The sequence below is a fragment of the Melopsittacus undulatus genome, chromosome 9, assembly GCF_012275295.1.
Source record: "Melopsittacus undulatus isolate bMelUnd1 chromosome 9, bMelUnd1.mat.Z, whole genome shotgun sequence".
Lineage (NCBI taxonomy): Eukaryota > Metazoa > Chordata > Aves > Psittaciformes > Psittaculidae > Melopsittacus > Melopsittacus undulatus.
Genome location: NC_047535.1, coordinates 37941308 through 37961961, shown reverse-complemented (window position 1 = coordinate 37961961; position 20654 = coordinate 37941308). Strand labels below are relative to the sequence as shown.

At 46.0% G+C, this 20654-nt stretch overlaps 2 protein-coding genes across 2 annotated transcripts in view; one reads left to right on the top strand and one right to left on the bottom strand.

Moving 5' to 3' along the window:
• MAPKAPK3 (MAPK activated protein kinase 3) overlaps nt 1-1478 on the bottom strand; it is a 59039-nt gene extending 57561 nt beyond the window's left edge. The window contains exon 1 of the mRNA XM_031042386.2: nt 1424-1478. The gene's annotated coding sequence lies outside the window, so the exon portion shown is untranslated. The remainder of the gene's footprint in view (nt 1-1423) is intronic.
• On the top strand, nt 698-9292 carry CISH (cytokine inducible SH2 containing protein). The gene is made up of 3 exons (XM_005141578.3): nt 698-1485; nt 5568-5794; nt 6312-9292. Exons 1-3 carry the CDS (start codon nt 1439-1441, stop codon nt 6812-6814), a joined length of 777 nt encoding a protein of 258 aa, XP_005141635.1. The 5' UTR covers nt 698-1438; the 3' UTR covers nt 6815-9292.
• Nucleotides 9293-20654: the final 11362 nt, after the last annotated feature.

The window sequence follows — 20654 nt, the reverse complement described above, 5'->3', positions numbered from 1 at the left end:
TCCCAGGAGTTTGAAATCCAAATTCACAGCAGATTCTGAGATGGCCAAGGCATGAAACCACCCTCTGCAGTGTGACAACCTCCCATGGAACCCCTTGTTTACCCGAGGGGAGCGCAGACCCTGTTTTCAGCCCCGCAGCCACCACCTCCCTCAGCGCCCAACGGTGCAAACGTTCCCATGACCCAGAGAGGAGCTGCGGTGCGGGAGGATGCTCACACGAGGGGAGGGTGCTAAAACAACCAGGAACAAAGGACAAATAACCCCAGAAACAGCACAAACACTTAAAACCCGGATGGGAACGGGTACAACTGAACACGTGTGAACCAGTGAACGCTACAAGCGGACTGCGGGGAGCAGGACGTGGGACGGGCGTGTACAGACAGGAGACACCCAAACCGGGACCGACCGCTGCCCACGACCCCCGGGCGATCCCGCGCATGCGGCGAGCGGCACTAAGGCACCGCCCATTAGCGGGAGGGGAATACGACAGCGGCGCTCATTGGCTGACGAGCGGCGGCGGCGGCGCTCATTGGCTGACGGGCGGCGGCGGCGGCGCCCATTGGCGGAGCCCGCCGCGGCGGCCCCGCGTTCCTGGAAAGTTCTTGGAACCGGATCAAAGGCGTTTCCGCGAACACGCGCGGCGGGGCCGGCCCCGCACGGCCGCAGCCCCCCCCCTGCCCTGCCCGCAGTGGTCCGGTCCGCTCCGTGCCGTGCCCCGGCCGGCGGCGCTGCCGTTACGGACACCGCTATTTATACCCCTCCGTCCCCTCCTCCCCTCCCCGCGTGGCTGGTATCGGAAGAGTGATGTGAATACAATGCGGTTCCAGGAATCCCTCACTTCCTGGAACAGATTAAAAGGGGCACACAAAAGATTAGCGAAGAGGCTTGGTCGCTTTTTCTCCCCGCCGAGCCTCTGCACTCGGGCAGACAGGGCCAACGCAGGGCGCTGCGCTCCCGCTCTCCTCCCCAGCACCCTTATTTATTGTTGTCTATTTATTGCTATTTCAGAGCTCTCTGGATATTTTTTCCTACCAGATTGCTCTGAAGGAAGATCAGTTCCTCTTTAACATATGTAATTTCCCTTTTCTCTGGGTATTTTTTAAATATTTTTTTGTTGTCCTTCTGTGGAAAGCAGAACAAGAACACTTCATTTTCTGAAGCACAGAGGGAGAGAGGGCACACATCTTCCTGGCTGAAGTTGCTGAGCGCTCTGTGAAGCCTCTCTCGGACAGCCCAATTCGCTTTCGGCTTGGCTTTCTCTGTGTCTGAAGCACACCCTTCAGTGGAAGGGGTTTGCTGGGGCTCTCCAGCCTTCTCTGACTGTGAGCCCCTAACCAGAGGCTGGGACTAACTTGCTCCGGCAAGGAAGCAAAGAAAAAGGAGACAAGAAGAGAAAAAGAGAAGAAGAGAAAGCATTTCCCACCTTCTTGAAGACTTAATGCTTTTCCCTTGGTCCAGGAGTGACATGATCCTCTGTGTTCAGGGGTAAGAGACTCTGCAACCTTCTTTTAAATGCTGTGGTTTGATAATTGTAATTAGTGAGATTCCCAGGGATAGTTTTTCGGCTCATGTGAGTTGCCATGTGTGATTGTAAAGGAACAGCAATGGCTTACACTAGCCCAGTACTGAGTTCTGTGTGTCCTATGTATCAGCTCTTTAGATTCCATGGCTGAAGTCATAGGATCGTGAAGTATTCCTGCTTTCTGCTGACAAGCTACATGGTTTTCAAAGTCTTGGGGGGAGTAAAAATCAATAAAACCTTATTTTACTGGTTATTTTTCCCCCACTGGTAACACCAGTGGGGACACCAACCCGGGACTGTAGGACTTCTCTCATGTCCCAGCAGCAACAACCTTCCCCCCAGTTCAGATGGTTTTGCCTATTTCCAAGTAAATATTTATGTTAAACTCATTAATTTCATTTTCCAATTGCTTTTATGGGTAAAGATTAAATGTATGTACATATATACAGACCAACCCATACATAGCATTCTGTAGAATGAAAGCTGTGGGGGGCACATGTATGGTTACACCACTTTTGGTCAGTAGAACAGGTAACGAGACCATGTCCCTTCTCCGGTATCAGTGTCTGGTACTGGTGTGCTGGCACTCCAGTGTCTCTGTGACCAGCTGAAGTCATCACCATGCATTAATACCTGGTCTGCAGGAATCATTCAGCATTTTTACACACACTGCGTTATTTGGAAGGTGTCAGCATTTGTTTCAGCCTGAGCTGTAGTGTCAGCATTGCCTGTGCGGGTTTTCCACAGGGGCAATGCATTTGCCTTGTCTGCTTTAAATGACTAAAGAATGGGGATTTTTCTGCTATTTTCCCCCCAAATCTGTTCCACAGACTCGCAGAGCTCATGCTTACCAACACTTTCCTACTACTCAAGTGGGATTGTTTTCACCCGCATCCGCAGTCTGCTACTGCAGTTCCTATAGCCCTATAGGCAAAGGGAATTCATGTTTCACCTTGAGCTTTGTGAAACCCTTACGTGAAGCTTTTTTCTAGGGTTAACATTCCAGAGCTACTGCTTCCCTTCACTCACTAAGAACTTGTTATGTAGCCCAACATGTAGATGTCTCTTAATATCTATTTTAATGACAACTTATTGCTCAGTTTTCACTATCCTACAGGATTTCATATAGCCTGGCTCCATGCTCTCTCCTGTTCAGTCCGAGCTCCCTTGGGAGTCTTGGGATGTGGCTGATGGAAGGGAGAGGAGCTTGATACACTTTTTCTCGTACTATTTGTACCGTGTTACAAAGTTTAGCTTATCAGCAAAGGAACTGCAAAGCTAACCCTAAATGTTATCAGACATATCTGATTCTCTTAAACTTTCTTGGCTTTCCATGGCCTGTAGAAACACTAATTGCCAAAGCACAAGGCAGTTCATTTGCTGTTTCTCTCCAGATGCCACACAGGCTACCAGCTACACATGCTGTATTTTGTACATTTGTTTTCTTCTGCATGGCGGTTGTCATACTAACACTTTGCTCAGTCCTGATCCTCCACATCTCCCCTCTACTTTCTTTTCATACAGGCACTCATTATTTTCAAGTACTTACTGTGCCCCATTAAAGGGCTGACCTTTCATGCCAGTACCTTTTTCAACATGTCCTTAACCCAGAAAACTCTTCTTAACCCTCTTGCAAATGTATCTGTGTTAAAACTTGCAGTCTGCTGCTACTCACTGATCCCTCTGCTCTCCTTTTCATATGCTCGGAGCTGCTCTGTTTGGTCACAGCAGCAGCTCCTCTGTCTTCAACCCACACACAAAGCTGTTTAAGACACTGTTGCTTCCCAGTCTATGAGAATTTCCAATCCCCCTCTCCCTGTTCCACTACATGGGGTCTGGGCTCCTTCAGCTTGAAGTGGCAGAATGAGGGAGCACAGTGGGAAACCTCATCTCAAGCACACAGGCTCTGCTTTGGAGACCCACAGTGGCTCTATGAAACAAACCTACTGACAAATTCACACAGTTGATGTCTTTCAGAGGACTCAGCTGTGAGCTGGTTCAGCCCTTGAAATGAACAGCTTTCTGCAGTGAATCAGGACTATGTTTCCCTGCATAACTTTGCTATCTCTTTCTTCCCTCCAGGGCTCTTAACCAATTCCTAATTCCCTCTCAAAAGCAGGTGTATATAAAATGGAGTTCCATGCTAGGAAAACAAGAAAAGTTTTCTTCCTGTTCAAAACCAAAGAATAGCCAGAAAAAATTTCCAGAGGAAAATAAGTACAGAGTGATTTGGAATTTGGACTGCAATGTCCAAGCTCTGGGGAGCAAATGGGCAGTGAGCAGTGCAAGACTGATTTTACTTACATTGATCACTGTTCTTTTCAGCTCAATGAACAGTTGGCATAAGAACACACCTGACGGAGAATGCTCTGCCACCAGACCCTCTTTGCACAGCACAAACTGTTCTGTCAGGATCAGTACAGGGAAGGATCTGGTTTATAGACCTCTCTGCTCAAAATGGGGGGAAATGGAGAGTCTCAGGAATCTCCTCCCTCCAGGAAGGCAAGCAGCCAGACACTTGCAAAGACCATGACATTAAGATAGAGATAACCAAGTATCTTTGAAAATGCAGCCCTCAACACCTACAAATGTAGCTCAGGTGGGACTTAAAAGAGAACTCAGAGGTTTCCCAACAGCAATATCCAGGTAGAAAAGTCTACGCAGATCTATGGTTCTGTGAAAGCCACTGAAAACATAGTCCATGCGATCAAGGGTGCCTGGGGAAGGGCCAGCAATCAATTTTATTAGCTTTGGCTTCCTACCCATTAACAGAAACTAAGCAATGAACATCAAATATTATGAACGTCAAGTAGATATCCTGCTTCTGAAATGTGATTTGACATATGGAAAAAAGAATGTTCTTTTCTAAATACTAGTGGGATTTTGCTATGTACTGCAGTACCCATAGTAGGACGATGGAGTGTGCACATCAGTTGACAACACATTTAGGTATGTACCTCAAGTGTCACTCTTCACATAAAGCACAGAGAAGGATGAGCAGGGAAGTGCTTATGACTTCAGTCTCCTTCCACTTCTCATTGATATGGGAGGACGAGGCTGCTGCCTTTGCAATCACCATCAGCTCCAGTGGTGCTGTGATGGTCTCATGTTGAGGACTCTGAATCTCTCTGGAAACTCACCTATCTTATGTTAAGTGTCTGAAGGAACATCTCAAGCAAGTGAGTGCAGTGGGTGACACAACACAGGGCATGCAGCAGTACAGAGCACACAGAGGCAAAGAGCCTAACTGTGCCCTCACCCTGGAGCTCTGCTTTCCTTTAGCAATCCTTCTGCTGCAGAGAAGGAGCACCTATGGCCCATGAGAGCTCCAGGTTTTGTGAAGCTGCACTTAGATACTGGATGGCTACACTGACACTGTCTTTAGGCCACAGAGGGATAAATGTTCACAGCAGCCCAGTCATGGCAGAACCTCTTCCCGCTGTAATCCTGCAGGGATTACAGTTGCACTGAGATCTCTGCCATGCAGTTGAACACTAGGGATTGTGTGGTGAACAGGCTTAGCTAAAACAAGAATTCCCATTGTCCTACTGCAAGATCAGCTCACCCTGATTTCTAACAGACACATTTAGGATCAGGTCACCCCTGAGCAGGAATCGGGTAGGACAAACCTGAAGCTATTCCCAATTCTCCTTCTAATTATATTACAATAGATGACTAACAAACCCAGTGGCACAAAAAGAAATGTTCCAGCATTGTCGTGGTGCAAGTGAAGCTGTAATGATGCTGTGAACTTTACTGCCTCTGAAACTACACACTAAAAGGTAACATCTAAAAATATCAGGTTTAAAATCAACCTAAACTGCAAGATAGATCACCTTTTACAAGGTGGCAGAGGCCAACTCTTTCTCCCTGTTTCGAAAGGCTCATCTTTTGCTGTGTAATTTTCTCCCCCTTTCCTCTCTCTGTTTGAAACATTCTCATATTGAGGACCTGCTTAACATAACACGTATGCAATATGCGCTGAACAGACACTGCAAGCTATTTCAAGGCAAGGAAACATAGCAAGGTATGCTCTTCCTTTCAGACCTCATCCTTTGCTGGCAGAGGAAAAGATCAGGAGACTCTCACTCAGGGGCCTTGCGGTGGAACTGTCAGAGCCCATCATGCAGCCTCTCCCAGTTATGGCCTTCCAGGAGGAGTCTGTGCCTGCCTTTGCAGCACCAGTTCCAGACAGCAACCCACCTCAGATCCGAGACCCTGAAGAAGATCTTCTCTGCATTGCAAAAACATTCTCCTACCTTCGAGAATCTGGTAAGGTTCAGCTCACAAAGTCATGGCTGCAGGGAGCCAAGTCTGCAGTCTGAGCTCCAGCAACAATCTCCTGATCCCACTTCAGATAGGAACCTGGCTCTGTTATAGCCATGGCTGGCTTGTGGATGCAGCAAATGTATTTTCAGTCTCTATAAACTTGTATCCTGAAGTAATTTATTATTAGCATAAGCAAAAGCTTTGACCTTTATAAATGAGCCAAAATCAAGAATTGCAAAAAATGTCTCTCTTTCTCTGCAACTGCAATACCTGCAAGAGTAGTCACCCTCATCCCCAGCTCCAGCATGGCAATGCCAAGCATAGGTATGAAACCTTTAGAACAAAGGGTTCCAAGAATCCTAAGAACTAAGAGATGGTCTATTTCTGAAGGTCTTACTGAAACTGGGCTTGGTTGCTTACCAGGTTCTGAGCTCAGTAGGCTTCAAGGCTTCCCTAAATACAGTGCCAGTCCTTTAATACATTCTTTGCCTAATGAGTTCTTTCTCGGATGCTTTTCCAGGTTGGTACTGGGGCTCTATCACTGCCAGTGAGGCTAAGCAGCATCTCCAGAAGATGCCTGAGGGCACCTTCCTGGTACGGGACAGCACCCACCCCAGCTACCTGTTCACACTCTCTGTCAAGACAAACCGAGGTCCCACGAACGTGCGCATCGAATACGCTGACAGCAAGTTCCGGCTAGACTCCAACTACTTGTCCAAACCTCGCATCCTGGCCTTCCCAGATGTGGTCAGTCTTATCCAGCACTATGTCATGTCCTGCACAACAGAAAGCAAGAACGAGGCTCCTTACCCACCTCCATCTCCTCTACCTCCGCTGCAGAAAGAGATGGCAGCAGCTGCAGTACACTTGAAACTCATCCGGCCGCTCGGCCGCAAAGACAACATCCCCAGTCTCCAGCACCTCTGCCGGCTGCGGATTAACAAGGCTACAGCTGACGTGGACCAGCTCCCTCTGCCCAGGCGGATGGGGGACTATTTGAAGCAATACCCTTTCCAACTCTGAAGCATGGCCATTATGTCTCAGGCATGACAGACAGGGACAGAAATAAGAGAACTTTCTGTCTTTGTCCCACTGAATCACACCATGAGGTGGGCACAGTAAAGACCTGATTATCAGCAGAGACTGCATCAATCTTTCCTCTCCCTTTCTTTCTAAATCCATTCCAGCGCCAGGGAGGAGTTGGTTGTTTCAGTGAACAATGGGACACAATCCAAGCTCTGAACCTCAGGCCGCGCCGACAGTGGCTGTGAGAAAGTGCTGTAGGCATGGTCACACTACTTGAATTTCAGAGCTGCTGTGACACCGGCAATGTTAACATTGTTATTTTCACTATTTATTTCCATGGCAGTTTCTCTCCTCATAGTATTTTAAAAGCACCTTTTACTTTATTATTTTTTGTTTCTTTTTCTTTTGTGGAATTACAGATAGAAGAAAGTCCCCCAGTCAAATGACAGCCAGAAATCTGTGGGAACTGGGATTCGCATTCAAATAGTACCTATTTGAACCTGTCCCTGTCACAAGTCACAGGAGTCCATTCAAGTTCCCCCAGACTTCTGGAGTATGTGGGACTCAGACCCACCTCTGCAGAGGTAAAGAGTACTTTTCTTTTCCCTTCCTTAGCTCCAGGGGACTGGGTATCATAACCTCAAAGCACACTGGTAGCTCCCGGAGATGCATTCTGCATCATAGGTTGTGGACAAGAGACTTCGCCAAGGAAGCCCTTCTTCCTTGATGGCTCTAAGCAGAGATTTCCAATATTGAGCTTGAGCCAGGGAGCACTCATCCCATTTTTTTTCCCTTCCATCTTCTCTGTGTCCGTGACAAAACATTTAGAAACAAGTAATCAGAACCCCAACTTTCTTATTTGTAGGCTGGTTTCAGAGCACTCTGCATTTGGCTTGTGTTTTGAAAGTGCTGTTTCCTGACATCACCCTTGCCTTGCAAGCAAGTGGCGGGGTTCAGAGACAGCTCTGCTGAGCTGCACCAGTGACACACAGCTTCAGGATATTTATTTATTTATTGGGGGGGTTCCAAGTTAGAAGCACCTCAGCAGAAAGAGCTGTCCTTCCCCTCTGCTAACAACACCAGAGTGCAGTTGCTCTGCCTCTGCCAGCATTGTTCAGGAAGCACGCAGCTTCAATCAGAGCAAGGCTCTAGCACACACTGGAAATCACAGATCAGTGTTTCTGTTTGCCTAGGTCCAGACCTCTCCTCTCCCTTTCTCTCACCTGCATGTTGGATGTCCTTCATTGGAGTCTTTGCTTTGGGTTTACTTCTCACACCCCTGCAAATGAAGCACAATGGCTTTCCCTTGCTCTTTGGTGGGTAGGAGGGAAAAACAGCAGATGGGGTCTGCCCCAAACTAAGCATAGACAGAAGTTGCCCCATGCTATTAACTTGCTCGATCCCATTGCCTTCCCATCCTGTAGGAGCCAGTCCACACCATTCAGTGAGAGCACAGAAGGGAACAGAAAAGGTCTGCAGCAATTATTTTTCAGCTTCTTTTGCCTCTAAGACCCTGTAACTTGACCATGCTTGAACCAATGGGACTGTCTCTCTGAGGCTCTGTAAATTAGAATAGACAAAGCCCAGCTACAGCTGAGGGCTGGAAGAGGAGGTGGAAAAGGATGGGATAGTGACCTAGGAGACAAGCTCAAAAAATGAGCTTAAAGCTGCCCAAAGGGACAAGATGGCCTGATGTGCTCAGTCACTGTCCTTGTTTTTTCACCACGTTTATATAAGTTTGTGCTCTTGCAAGCTTTGGTTTTGATACTTTGATGATTGACAGTGTGCATGTGTGATGTCAGATTTGCTTTGTATTACATCCTTCCCCCTTGCCCCATATGGCAGTAACCATGGGAAGGCACCAAATGAGAATGAAAACTTAGGAGACAACAAAAAAGTGTTTTGGTTTGTTTTTTTAATGATATAAACCATAAACCACTGAAAAGGCTTCCTTTTATCCTAACACCTCTGTCTGCCTGAGGACACTGGGAACAAGGGAACCACAGCTCTTGAAGGAGCAGCAGTGATCTCAGGAAGCCCACATGGCTCAGCCACAGGCTTGGTATCTATAGCATGTGAAAAATCAGTTTGAGAAAGGGAGAGTTGTTCAGCTCTGAGACTTGCCTCCTATTCAATCTGTTCTCTGCTGGGGTAAGGGGGAAATCAAGCTTGCAGGTTTGACCACATTGCCCCAGGAGAGCCCAGCTAAAATGGGAGAAGCATGTGAGAAGAATATCTGCCTGTTCCATTCCTAGCAGGACAATGCAGAGGCTGAGCTGTAGGCTGTAAGCTCACATGGGCAGGGACCATCTCTGTTGTATGTTTGTTCTGTATCTAGCACAATAGGGTTCTCTAGGTGCTACTGCAATACCAAGAATAAACAATACAGTTACTCCAAAACCTCAGTTTCTTCTATCTTGAGACAGTTTGTTAAAGATCATTTGTCTTGGATTTTAAATAAACATTTTAAAGATATTTTGAAGCCACTCAATGTAAAAGTCTTTGGTAACATCCAAATGGACGGATTCATTTCCTGCTCACAGGAATCCTCCCAAGAAGACTGAGCAAACTCTTGACCAAAAACCTTTAACAAAAAGAAAAGCCCTTCAGATACTGGGAGAGTTAACACCAGAATCATCACCAGTGTGGGCCTGGTTTCTACCACACACAGAAGAGCAGCGGCAAACCACAAGTCCCAAGTTATAATGGGTTGAAGGAACATCCTTTAATGATGCAGCAAAACACAGCAATGGTTTTGGCCTTGCTTCTGTGTGCCACAGAAAACCATCACAGTCTAGGGGAAAAGAGACAGAATGTGACTGGAAGTTTGGCAACTTGTTTAGAGCAGGCTTCAAGTTGGCCCTAAAACTCTGCCCATGGTTGAAAATCAAGTCTGTAAGGGGCAGACCATGCCTGGGGTGGGAGACACAGCATCAGCTTTTCCTCATGTGCTGCTGCTGGGACCCAGTCTCCCTGTATATGCAGTCTGGTCCAGCACCCCTTCCCCTCCTCATCACTTCATGCACCAGATACACAGCTGGGAAAACCACGGGGAGATGGATCTGTCCTATGGTGTCAGAGACCACCTCATCCCTTCTACCTCTGTAAAACACAGGGAATCATAGAATAGTTAGGGTTGGAAAGGACCTTAAGATCATCTAGTTCCAACCCCCATGCCCTGCTCCTGGCACATGACTCCACTGGGCCCCCTTTGCACTCACTTCCCAGGAGAGATGCTCCTGCCACGTTACCCCCATCCTGCCCAAAGCAAATCATGGCATGCTCTAAACCACTGAAAACACCAAAATAAGCTCACAAAACAAAAAAAAATCCACTAGTTCCTCTCTGTCATTCTCTGTTTCTGAATCCGCTGGCTTCAAAGTTCAAAATCCTGCTTTAAGGTGTTCCTAAAGCATGTGCTGTCCTCCCTATGCCAGTTGTGGGGCAGGTATTCAGTAGCAAACATTGTTCCACAACCTCATCAAGGTGAGCCTATGGGTAATTTCCATTGCACACCCACCAGGAAATGCTGGCGATGGAATAATCTGCTCAAGTTTAAGTTGTTAAACAAAAACAATCACAGCCCTCTTGGGTTCAGGGGAAATGAGGAAAGCAAGCTAGACAGGGTAGAAACAAAACACAATAAAGTCAGTGCAAAAATGAAGACAAAAGGAAGGAAAAGCTGCATCCATTCCAAGTTCCAAGGGGAACTTTGAAAACCCTGGAAAATGCTTCAAAGAAACACGCAGCATTTCTGATGCATTATTAAGTGATCTCTTAATCTCTTAGTTGGGTTAAACTCTCCCCCCCAGCTACATACATGAAACCCTGCTGCTCCTTTCTACAGGCTGAAGGCAGAATCAATTGGCACAAGTCAAGCCAACACATAACTGCAGTCACACATGGTTTTACTGCATCGCTGTTATCTTAACGACTCCCACTCCTGCATCTTCAGCACATTTTGTTAAAGCAAACAGGCTCATGTTCTGGAAGATCCCACACTAAACCTCCGTGCAGGCTCAGCTGATTTTTACAGTAGAGTTCCATATCTCTGGAAGCAGGAGCATGCATGAAAATATAGACTGACCTTTATCATCACTGAAGGAGAGCTGCCTCACCTCTCCCAGTGACACCTGCATAGTTTGCTGAGCCCATGCATACGATTTGGTTGGATTCTCTCCTGCTTTGCAGTTTCTGACTACAGATAGAAATTTGGATGTGGAGCCCTCACTGAGAGTGGATGAAAATCAGACTGACAGGATTGGGAACAGAAGTCCCAGTCCATGACTGAAACCACTCTGCCATGGCTCATTGCCACAGCACAAATACCCTGCAGCTTGTCAGGCACATATGGTAGCATTTTCTGTCTTAAATACTCAGCTTTCTGAAATGGCAACACAAGCAAGGGAAAAATAATCCGTTTATATGCACACGTTCCCATCCTCTCCCACTTCCTCAAATCTTACTCCTTTCCCCACATCCTCTCAAGTTAATAACTTCCCTTAGCCCAAGCCAGATGAACCAGCAAGAAATGAAGTGAATCAGCGGAGTGTATTTAATTCTCTTACAACAGACATGGTTGCCAGCTATCTACCTACTCCATGGCATTTCTAGTCCAAATCCCATTGTCCATTTAGCACGCTACCTAAGGAATAAAGAAAATGAAAATCAGAATTAACTGGACACTGTATGTATGGCTCTTCTGCTCTGCTGGACCTCACATTCAAATCTATCAGAAGTTATCACAATCCCTTCCTGCCTCTCCCTGCTGACTGCTGCAGCACTTGCAATCCTCATGGAAATGCACTGTCCTCTTCCCCACCCATGACCTCAGCAGCAGTCCCAAGGTGTGGAGCACGTGGTGAAGCAATACCCAGTGAAGAGGTGCCAGAGCAACTTGGTATGACAAGTAACATCTTCCAACTCAGTTGCTACAGCACTGTCACAACATTTATATCTCGTTCAGTGAACCCCAGCTATCATTCACAGGAGAAAACGAAACATAAACCCACCAGACTAGGCAGCTCTACATGAAACAAACCAGCCCAAGGTAAAAATAAGATATTATTTAAAGAGATCTGCCTTGTCCTTGGGCAGAAACATTAATCCTTTTGCCTTTTTCTGTTCACAGCAACGTACCATTGAATTTGAAAGAGGGAGTACAGGGGAAGCCAGTCCTGCCAGTATTGCCTCACGGCGCAATAGCAAAGAGAGGTCTTTGCAGTTGCTAAGCGTTGATAACACGTTCAGACTCCAACTCATTTCTTTTGAGACATGCCTATTTTCTGCCCACACCCAGTGCTGCCTATTTATGTTTTTTATAAGCATGGGTGCCAGCGTGCCAGGGAATGTGCACACAGGGAGGCACGGATTTATCTGGAGGCTAACACTGCCTCATGTGAACCCCGGTTCCATGTTCCACTTCTGCTTCCTGAGAAACACAAGCAGCCCATGGCTTCTGCTACACCCTGCACAAGCAAGTAACACGAGTGACCCTTGGGAGCAGGCATAATGTTGCAACATCAATCAGACAGCAATCACCACCTCCGCTATACATCAAAAACCAGGCTTCAAGACCAGTGACAAAGTGGGCCTAGGAATAAAATGAGAGTCTTTCCATTTTCACGTCACATAGACTGATGAGTGCACACAAACATTCTCTCCCAAATTTTAGCAAGAACTAAGTTGCTTTAGTTTTGTCTTTTCACCTTAAAAAAGGTTATTTTGTTCAGAGGAAAAGGCTACTGGTAGGCAGGAGGTAGGCCAGATGGAAGAGAGATTATTTTAACAGCTTCACTGTTAGCCTGGGCATTAATCTTCAAAAGGAAACTATGAAAAGTAAGTAAAATATAATTGTGATTTTACATGATAACAATCTTTACATAATAATGTAGAATGCTTTTTAGATTGGGAAAGAGGAGGCAATGCAACAAATCTTCATAAATTTAGCTAATATTCACTAAAGATGAGACTTGATGAAAAGGAAATTTTACTGCAAACCATTTGTGGCTCAGTCCTTGCAATTCCCTGTGGCAGTGGTCGTGGTCACAGCTGGAGGCAGGTTTTGGGTTTGATGGCCACAGGTCAGCTCCACATAAAGCTGGTCTTGCATTCTGGTAAAACCATCATTTGAATGATTTAAATACAGAAGAGACCAACCCCAGAGAAAGCAGCCTGCCCCAGCAAAGGAAAGTATCCAGTCAGATGTGCTCCCATCGGATGCACCATTCGCAGAAAGGAGTTTCCCTTTGTGAACAGGAACTACTCTCACTCTTTCACTCCTCTTTCCCAGCCCTTACTAGCAAGGGTTTTCTCCTGAATGCCATTAAATACAGTGTAATTGCACTCTGCAGCAGCTCAGATTTGAGTTGCAAATATGAATACAATGTCAGGCTTTGTATGACAAGCTATTTTAAGAGCACTATCAAGGCAGGAAAGGCATTTGCTCTAATGTAGCCCTCTATAACTGCAGTGACAAGACTTGAAATAATAGTGGCTACTGCACATTAGATTGTTCAAACATATAATCAGAGTTGGTATTTCTCAAAACCCTGCACTATAAATCTGCCAGAGGGAAGGACAAAGGAAGAGTTGGTCAACCAAAACTCACTGGCAGAGCTCAGCCTGGACCCGAGGTTCTTGGCCTCCAGCCTGGCAGCCTGTGTGACTCCACCATGTGATTGCCTTGATCTAGAAGATACGCTGCACCTTTTCCAATCACAGCCGTTGGAGATAGTGCTGCTCTTACAGAAACAGCCCTGCCTAGGAAAACTGAAAACCAAAATGGGCTGCATCCCATTCACTTCCCAATGAGCATGATGGGAATTCATTTATGCCAGGGCAGAATTTGATCCATTTCATAGGCCTAGTTTTACAGACAAGGATTTTATCACTGATGTAATTCTGGCGTGAATTTGCCATTACAGGAAAATGCAACACTGAAGTGAAGCTTACCTTGAGCCTTCCTTTACACACTGCCCCACCAACATGCATACACCATAGCCTGGACATTTCTTCCTTAAAAGCAAAAGGAAAGCTCACCATGCATTGTACAGTTAAGTTCTGGCTTCCCTCGAATTCACCTCTAATATGCCTATCAGAACATTTGCAGTGCCACCTGGAGATGTAAGCATTAGCCCGTGGAGAACCAAGCAGACAAAACTGGACTGATCTCAGGCAACTTGTTTCATGTTGGCTTAGACAGAGCTCCCAGTGAGAATTCCTAAAAAACACACATCTGGGTTATAGTTGTGACAAAGAGACAGCAAGACCCAGTACAAAGCTCCTGGGACACGCTTCCCATCCAACTGTCCCTTGCTGCTTGCTCTTTATGGCCTCGCTCAATGCAAACCAGCAGAGAGATTTAATAGCTGATCAGAGAAACTGCATAGCCTTTAATGTCAGGAGTGTCTCTTCCCTGGAACAGTCTGAAATACAGTTTACAGAAGGCAGAGCTCCGTTTATACTTGTCAGAAGTTACCCAACTTGGCAACAACTCTTTCCATCATGCAAGTGCCATTGCAGTCATTGCCAAACACTGCAGAGGCAGAGTTCAAAACACTACCTCCAGGACTGTAAATACGTTGCAGGAACATGTTGCACAGTGCACATGTTATGTGTTTGCACTTGTCTGAAAGTGTGAAGCAGTAATAAAAGGTGCTGTTAAGATTCAAATGTGAATCTGAAAAAGCCTGAATCATGACCTAATATTATTGCCAGGGAACTTGTCTATGTAACTCTCTTTGAAAATAACCATCTTCTCTTCTAAGCCTTTGGATTTGGAATACTCCTTACATTCTTCTAAGATACTTTGCAATTCACCCTTCCCCCCAGTCCTGTCTTACGGAAGTCATCTTGGCTGGAAGGTGCTGGGCAACATTCTGGAAAAGCCATGTAAAAATACACTGCAAGGCAAAAATCAGCTGGGGGAGAGCAGTCCCCATGTGGGGCCAACATAGCAGCTCTCTAGTACTCTTTTCTCTCCAAGAATATAGGAGACTAAAGGCTTCCCTTTGGCATGCAAAACCTCTTCTTGCTGATCGAACCCTTAGGAGTGAAGTTAATGTACTGGTTCAGGGGTATTCACAAACAGCATTTCCAAGCAAGAGTGTGCAAACAGAACATCCTCAGTGCCTCAGGATACTGAAAACTAGCTGGGAGATAAGAGTTTGGTCATTATGGTGGAGGGGAAAACACTTTGCTACAGAAGACTGATTCTGTTAAAAAGCAGAGAACTGCACTTTCTGCTTTCAGTGTGGATCCCTCAGGTGACACAGACAGGACTGGTGCACCACTCCTACTTGATTCACTCCATCTCTCTTCATCCACGTCATTTTCTACCTGACACACTCATGCACCCCCAGGCTGCAATAGCCTTCCAGCTTGGCTCTGGGCTAGGGTAAGAGTTCCACTGTGCCTTGCCAGTCTGTGTGTAGGCAGGGAGGAGTCCAGATCCACACACTCCCTAGTATGTGGGTCCCTCTTGTTTGGATGTGCCATGTGCAGAAGGTCCCTGGAGACTATTACTTTTTATATCCCTTATCTCTCTGCTGCCTGGCTGTACAACACAGCCTGTCCTGTGTGAAAAGATGGGCCTTTTATACACAAACCAGCACAAACCAGGCACGCAGCTGAAATCAATGTAACTCATGCTAGTGTCAAGTCAGAGTGACACAGACTTGTGTAGTTCATAAAAATGCCACATACTGGCTTCTGTTGTTTCCTAACATAGAAGTGTATAAGCAGGTTTTGACACAAAATGTGCATTGAACATCATGTTGGTATTACTTCTGCATATAAATCATGGTTTTGAAGGGAGGGTCCATCACAGCTACTGGAAAGGGAAATGCTCCACTCAGTCTTGGATGGGAAGAGAGGAGAGTTCAGGAGGAGATGGTCCACTTTACAACAACAGATAACCCCTGCTACACATATAATTGTTACTGACTAATAATAAAAATAAACATCTTATCTTGTTTCTACTTCTTATCCCATTTGCAGGAGGCAACAAGTAGGATTTTGTATGTTTATTTTGTTTTCCTTTTGGCCTATTATTACTCTCATAATCACCTCCTTTGTCTCAGTTTTTCTTACAGGAATTAGTTGATGGAAGAGAAATACATCTGTCAAAATGCTTCTTAAACCAAGGACAATTCTTTTCCTGTGAGCCAAAGGAAGCATTCTCTTCTTATGTTTGGGCTAAGGGAAATAGGTAGCTGTCAAAGAAGTTGTTTCCTAACTATCTCTTTCTGTTCCCTACCAGCAGCAGCTGCCAGCATCCCTCTTAGGTAGCATTAAACCCCCAAAGACTTACAGCAAACACTGTATATCCTTTGGTGATCCCTGTACCTAGCATCATTAAATCTTATCAGAGCAGAAACAGAAAGCTCTCAATATTCTCTCTGCAGTTACTGACAAAACAAATGACTTAATGAAAAGGGAACACGCTACAGACACTGGTGGATTCCAGGTAGCCAGCTATCTCCTATAACAACCCAACAAATACTGGATGACGTACCTAGCTGAGGTCAACATTCCTCACAGGGCTTACCTTGACCAGCTACATACAGAGATATAAATATTCCCTGTGCCTTGTTGTTCCACTGTGCTTTCTAGGATGGGCACTTCAAAAGATGGTATCACAGGAAACCAAAGTATAAAGGGATTACTTTATTACCCTTGCACTCAAACCTTCCTATGGCTGATAAAATCAGTACAGCAATGCTGTTTCAGAGGCAACTGGTGATGAAAGCCTACAAAAGGAAGCACTTCAAATCATGTCAGGGAACCCTGATTTTTACATGATTCCTTTGTCTTAGCTTTTTGATGCAAAGAGAGATGAAGTCAAATGAGATGTATGTGTCAACTAAAGGAAAAGGGGGGAAGAACCAGGCCCTCCATTGTCTCTGTCATTAGGCATTCTTGCCAGCTGGAACCAGTTCTGAAGGAAGAGCCCAGCTCAGTATGGGGAAAGATATCCCCTGAATCATACATATGTGTGTGTGTGTGTGTGTGTGAAGGATGCTAGTCATGAAATACTGGTCACATAGGCTCTCTCCAGCTTCATCTACTAACCCCAGTGTCTAAACCTCAGGATCAGTATGTATGCCAAGATGAGCACTAAAAACCCACAGGAAATGTGTTCTGAAGTCCTACTGCATGGACACAAATCCCTTCACTCACTCCCTGTCCTGAAAGAATCATGGCTGTGATACTTTCTAACAGCAACAAGGAAAAGGATGGTGGTACACAGGTACTAGCAAACCTATAAACAGTTATAGCAATGGGGTCAGTATAGGGAAATGTGAAAGAGCTCAGCAATCTACATGCAAAAGTCTCTGGATTTTATTTATTTTTTTTTAATTGTTTGAATCTATGAACTTCAGCAACTTTTTTTAGGGTTTTTCCCCCTCCTTTCCCATCTGAACAATGTGCATGTCCAGAGAACCTAAGGTAAACTGGAAGAGAAAGGAGTTTCTTCTTCTAGGCAGAAAGATGTTGGGGCTGTGAGTGTCCCCTCCATGGCCTCCAGTGGGGAGGCAGGAACTAAAAAGCTGAGGACACAAGGAATGAGTGTACATCCCCTACATGGTACTTGACATGAGTACTTGGGGGAGTGGAGTTTCCATGTCATTCCTGTTTTCTGTTCCCTGTACTGGTGATCTGCTTCCACATCATTAGAAAATGTCTGAGGGATACAGAATTATCAGTGGTGACCAACGTGACCTCGAGATACACAAAGGCAGCTACAAACTTCAGCAGCTGAGGACAAAGCAGGACTATTAAACACACTTCAAACCCCACACAGTTACCAAGTAACAATGTGACATCTGTTCTAAAATGACAGCTCTCCCTGCCAAAAGTAGGTCATTTCTTCAATGTCAAATTCAAACCAGACTCACCATAGCTGTGTTTACCCAAACCAGCTATTCCAGCTATCAGGCAGCTCCTATTGCTATCTTAAGCTAAAATTAATTCTGTGCACCTCACTAAAAATCCTCTGAACAACCCACGACCAGAGGCTGTGTTCAAATCATTCCTTTATCCCCAGGATGACACAGCACTGCACCAACACTTCAGCCAGTGAATTTACCCGTGGTGGTGCAGAGACAAAGGCTGCCTACAGGTGCCTTGAGGATGTCTCCTGGGTGATGGGCACAGGGGACCACGCTGAGCTTGAGTCCTTCAGACTTCCTTCTGTGACCTAAAGCCACAGCTCGAAGCCTTGCACAGAGCCCCGGGCGACGCGCCCGGCTGGGAGCCGCCGCAATGGGAGTGCCCTTTATGAACAATGGGCAGAAAGCCCGTCACCAAAGTGAACACGGCTCTACCCAAGCCCAATGAGTCTCCTGCAGTGCAATGGGAAAACAACCTCACAAACAGTTCTGGAGCAATGATTCCGGCCAGCACACAAGGGGCTGGTTCTCGGCGCTGCCGCCCCTGCTGGGGCCAAACAGATACAAGTAACCTTAAACAAAAAGCAAGTCAGGCCCAAAGCTACTCTGTACAAAGGTGCTTTTTCTTGCCCTTTGCAATGTTGCCTCAAATCTGAGCAAGAACAGTTTGTAAATGGCCCAACCTCCCTTCTTCCCAGCACTGCCAGAGGACAGGCAAGTCCATCAGGCTGGTAGGACAACAAGAAAGCACAATGACTTAACTAAATCTGCCCTCTTGTCTACAGGGCAACCAACCGCATAGCCCCATACAGAGAAAAAGCCCATATTTCCAACCCTGGCTTTGTGAACCCGGGAAGTAAAGCTGTCTCTTGGGCTTCATATCATATGCAGGTCTCCCCTTGGTCCTTTCTCAAATGCAAAACACTCCAACTTCACCTCTCGTCCAACAGCTCACACCCTATGCTTATGTTGCTCTTGCACAGACAGAAGCACTCTCCTTGCTGGAGTGCTAAAGACAGCCCACCCTTCCCCACCGTGGTGGTGGGTAGCTCACTGCTGACTGGGGTGAATCACAGTTCCTCTTTGAAAACTCATTCCGATTTAGCAGGAGCAGTGTAACACTCAAGTACCTGAACAGGTCTGACTCCCCATGTCAGCTAATGGAAGTTGGATTGTGTTACTAATCACATCTAGCTACACCCTTCTGATGACAAACACCTATTCCACCCTGTGTTTGCTTGACAGATGACTAAGATGATTTGCTTGGAAATAAACCAACAACAAAGCAGTATTTCGCTCCTGCTGTCTCCATACACGTATTTGAGTAGTTTCATTTCCCTGTGCTGTTAAATGTCAAGTACTTCTGTTATGCATACACTTACTTTTTAGAGTCTCCAAAGCAGATCAAAGGAGCTTGGAAAAATAATGTTTTGACTGTCGTCAACCTCCCTGCTTGGAAAGGCACTTTTTGCCCCTTCATATGGTGCAGTAATACTTTGTAATCTATGGACCATACTTTGAGCTCGATTTTCCTTCCATGTTGTGGTGAATGCAGCGCAGCTCCTAGCTAAGTCACCCAAGATGTGGAAGTGTGTGCGAAAGGGCAGTCCCACCCACTACATGCAGCAGGGACTGCAGACAGCCCAGGGAAGGGCTTTGATGTGGGAATGGTGGAGGCAGTGGGGAAACTCATGTTACTGAGCTGCTCATGCATCTTAGGGTGGGAAATGAAAGCAGAGCTGCTTCTGTCTTTTCACTAGCCAAGAAGATAGTTACATCTGCTGTGGTTGAGCAGGATCCAGGCACAGATCAAGCATAACACCAATAGCAGCATGCCTCTTTCTTCTACTTTAACTTTGAAGAATCACCTCTGCAGGCGAGAAAACAATTTCAGATCTTAGTGCCAGAGGAGCTCACAGTCCCAGGTGATGCTCGTCCTACACAGCCAGAGTGGGAATAAATACTGAGTGGGTTACTTGTCATGCCCAGAGCCTGGCAGAACCTGCAGGAGGGTGGCATAACCCTGCACCCACAGAGTACCTCAAGTCCCCCATGGCTCAGGTCTCAGTTTCAGGCACAAGGTAATGAAATCATTTCAGCAAGTTATTAAGTAATATAAAATCGACCTCTTGGAAGACACCACAACTACGAGGAGAGCAGCAAGCACACTATAAATCCATGCACAGGCTCAGTGCACTTTGACTTCCTGATAAAGACAAGCTCCTGAACTCAAGGCAGTTGAAGCCCTAGGCTCCAAAGGTCTGCTGTCCTCCTGCTGCGCAGCACACAGCAACAAAACTGCTCTCATGCAAAGCAGGTACATGCACTTTCCTACACAGCAGTCTCAGGCTGACAGCACCAAAGCAGGAGCACCTTCCCCTGTTTGCTCACAGCTCAGGCTGTACCAAGGACACTGCTCTCTGCACTCACAGGCATCGAGCTGAGGTGAAAAGCAAGTGTCAGATCTTTCCTTTCTACCGTTATTTCCAGATTGTAGCATAGGCAGATTTGCATTTAATGTTCATTTCCTTAGGTCTCTGCTATGAGGACTGAAGTGGTGTTGCTCCCTTCTTCCCTGAATGCCCTCAGACACTAGGCAAAAGGCATTTGTTTCAGATAAAAGAAGACAGAAGCTTTAAGTGACTCTCTAAATACCAGAACATGTGGGATGATAATGATCAAAAAAGATGAGAACAAGGCCTATCATTAAATCAGCTCAGAGGCACAAGCCAAGGAAAAGGCCAGATCACAGCTATGAAATCTGCATTCTTTGGTTCTTTAAAAGCAGGGAGGCAAGTACAGTGCAAGTAAAACAGTGAAAGGGAAGGAAACCATTATACAGATGGAAATACGATCTAGAATTAAAAATCTATAGTGTAAATAAGGAGTGAACAAGTTATCTGCTGAGCCTCCAGGAACAAGAAGGATGCTGACAGTACCTG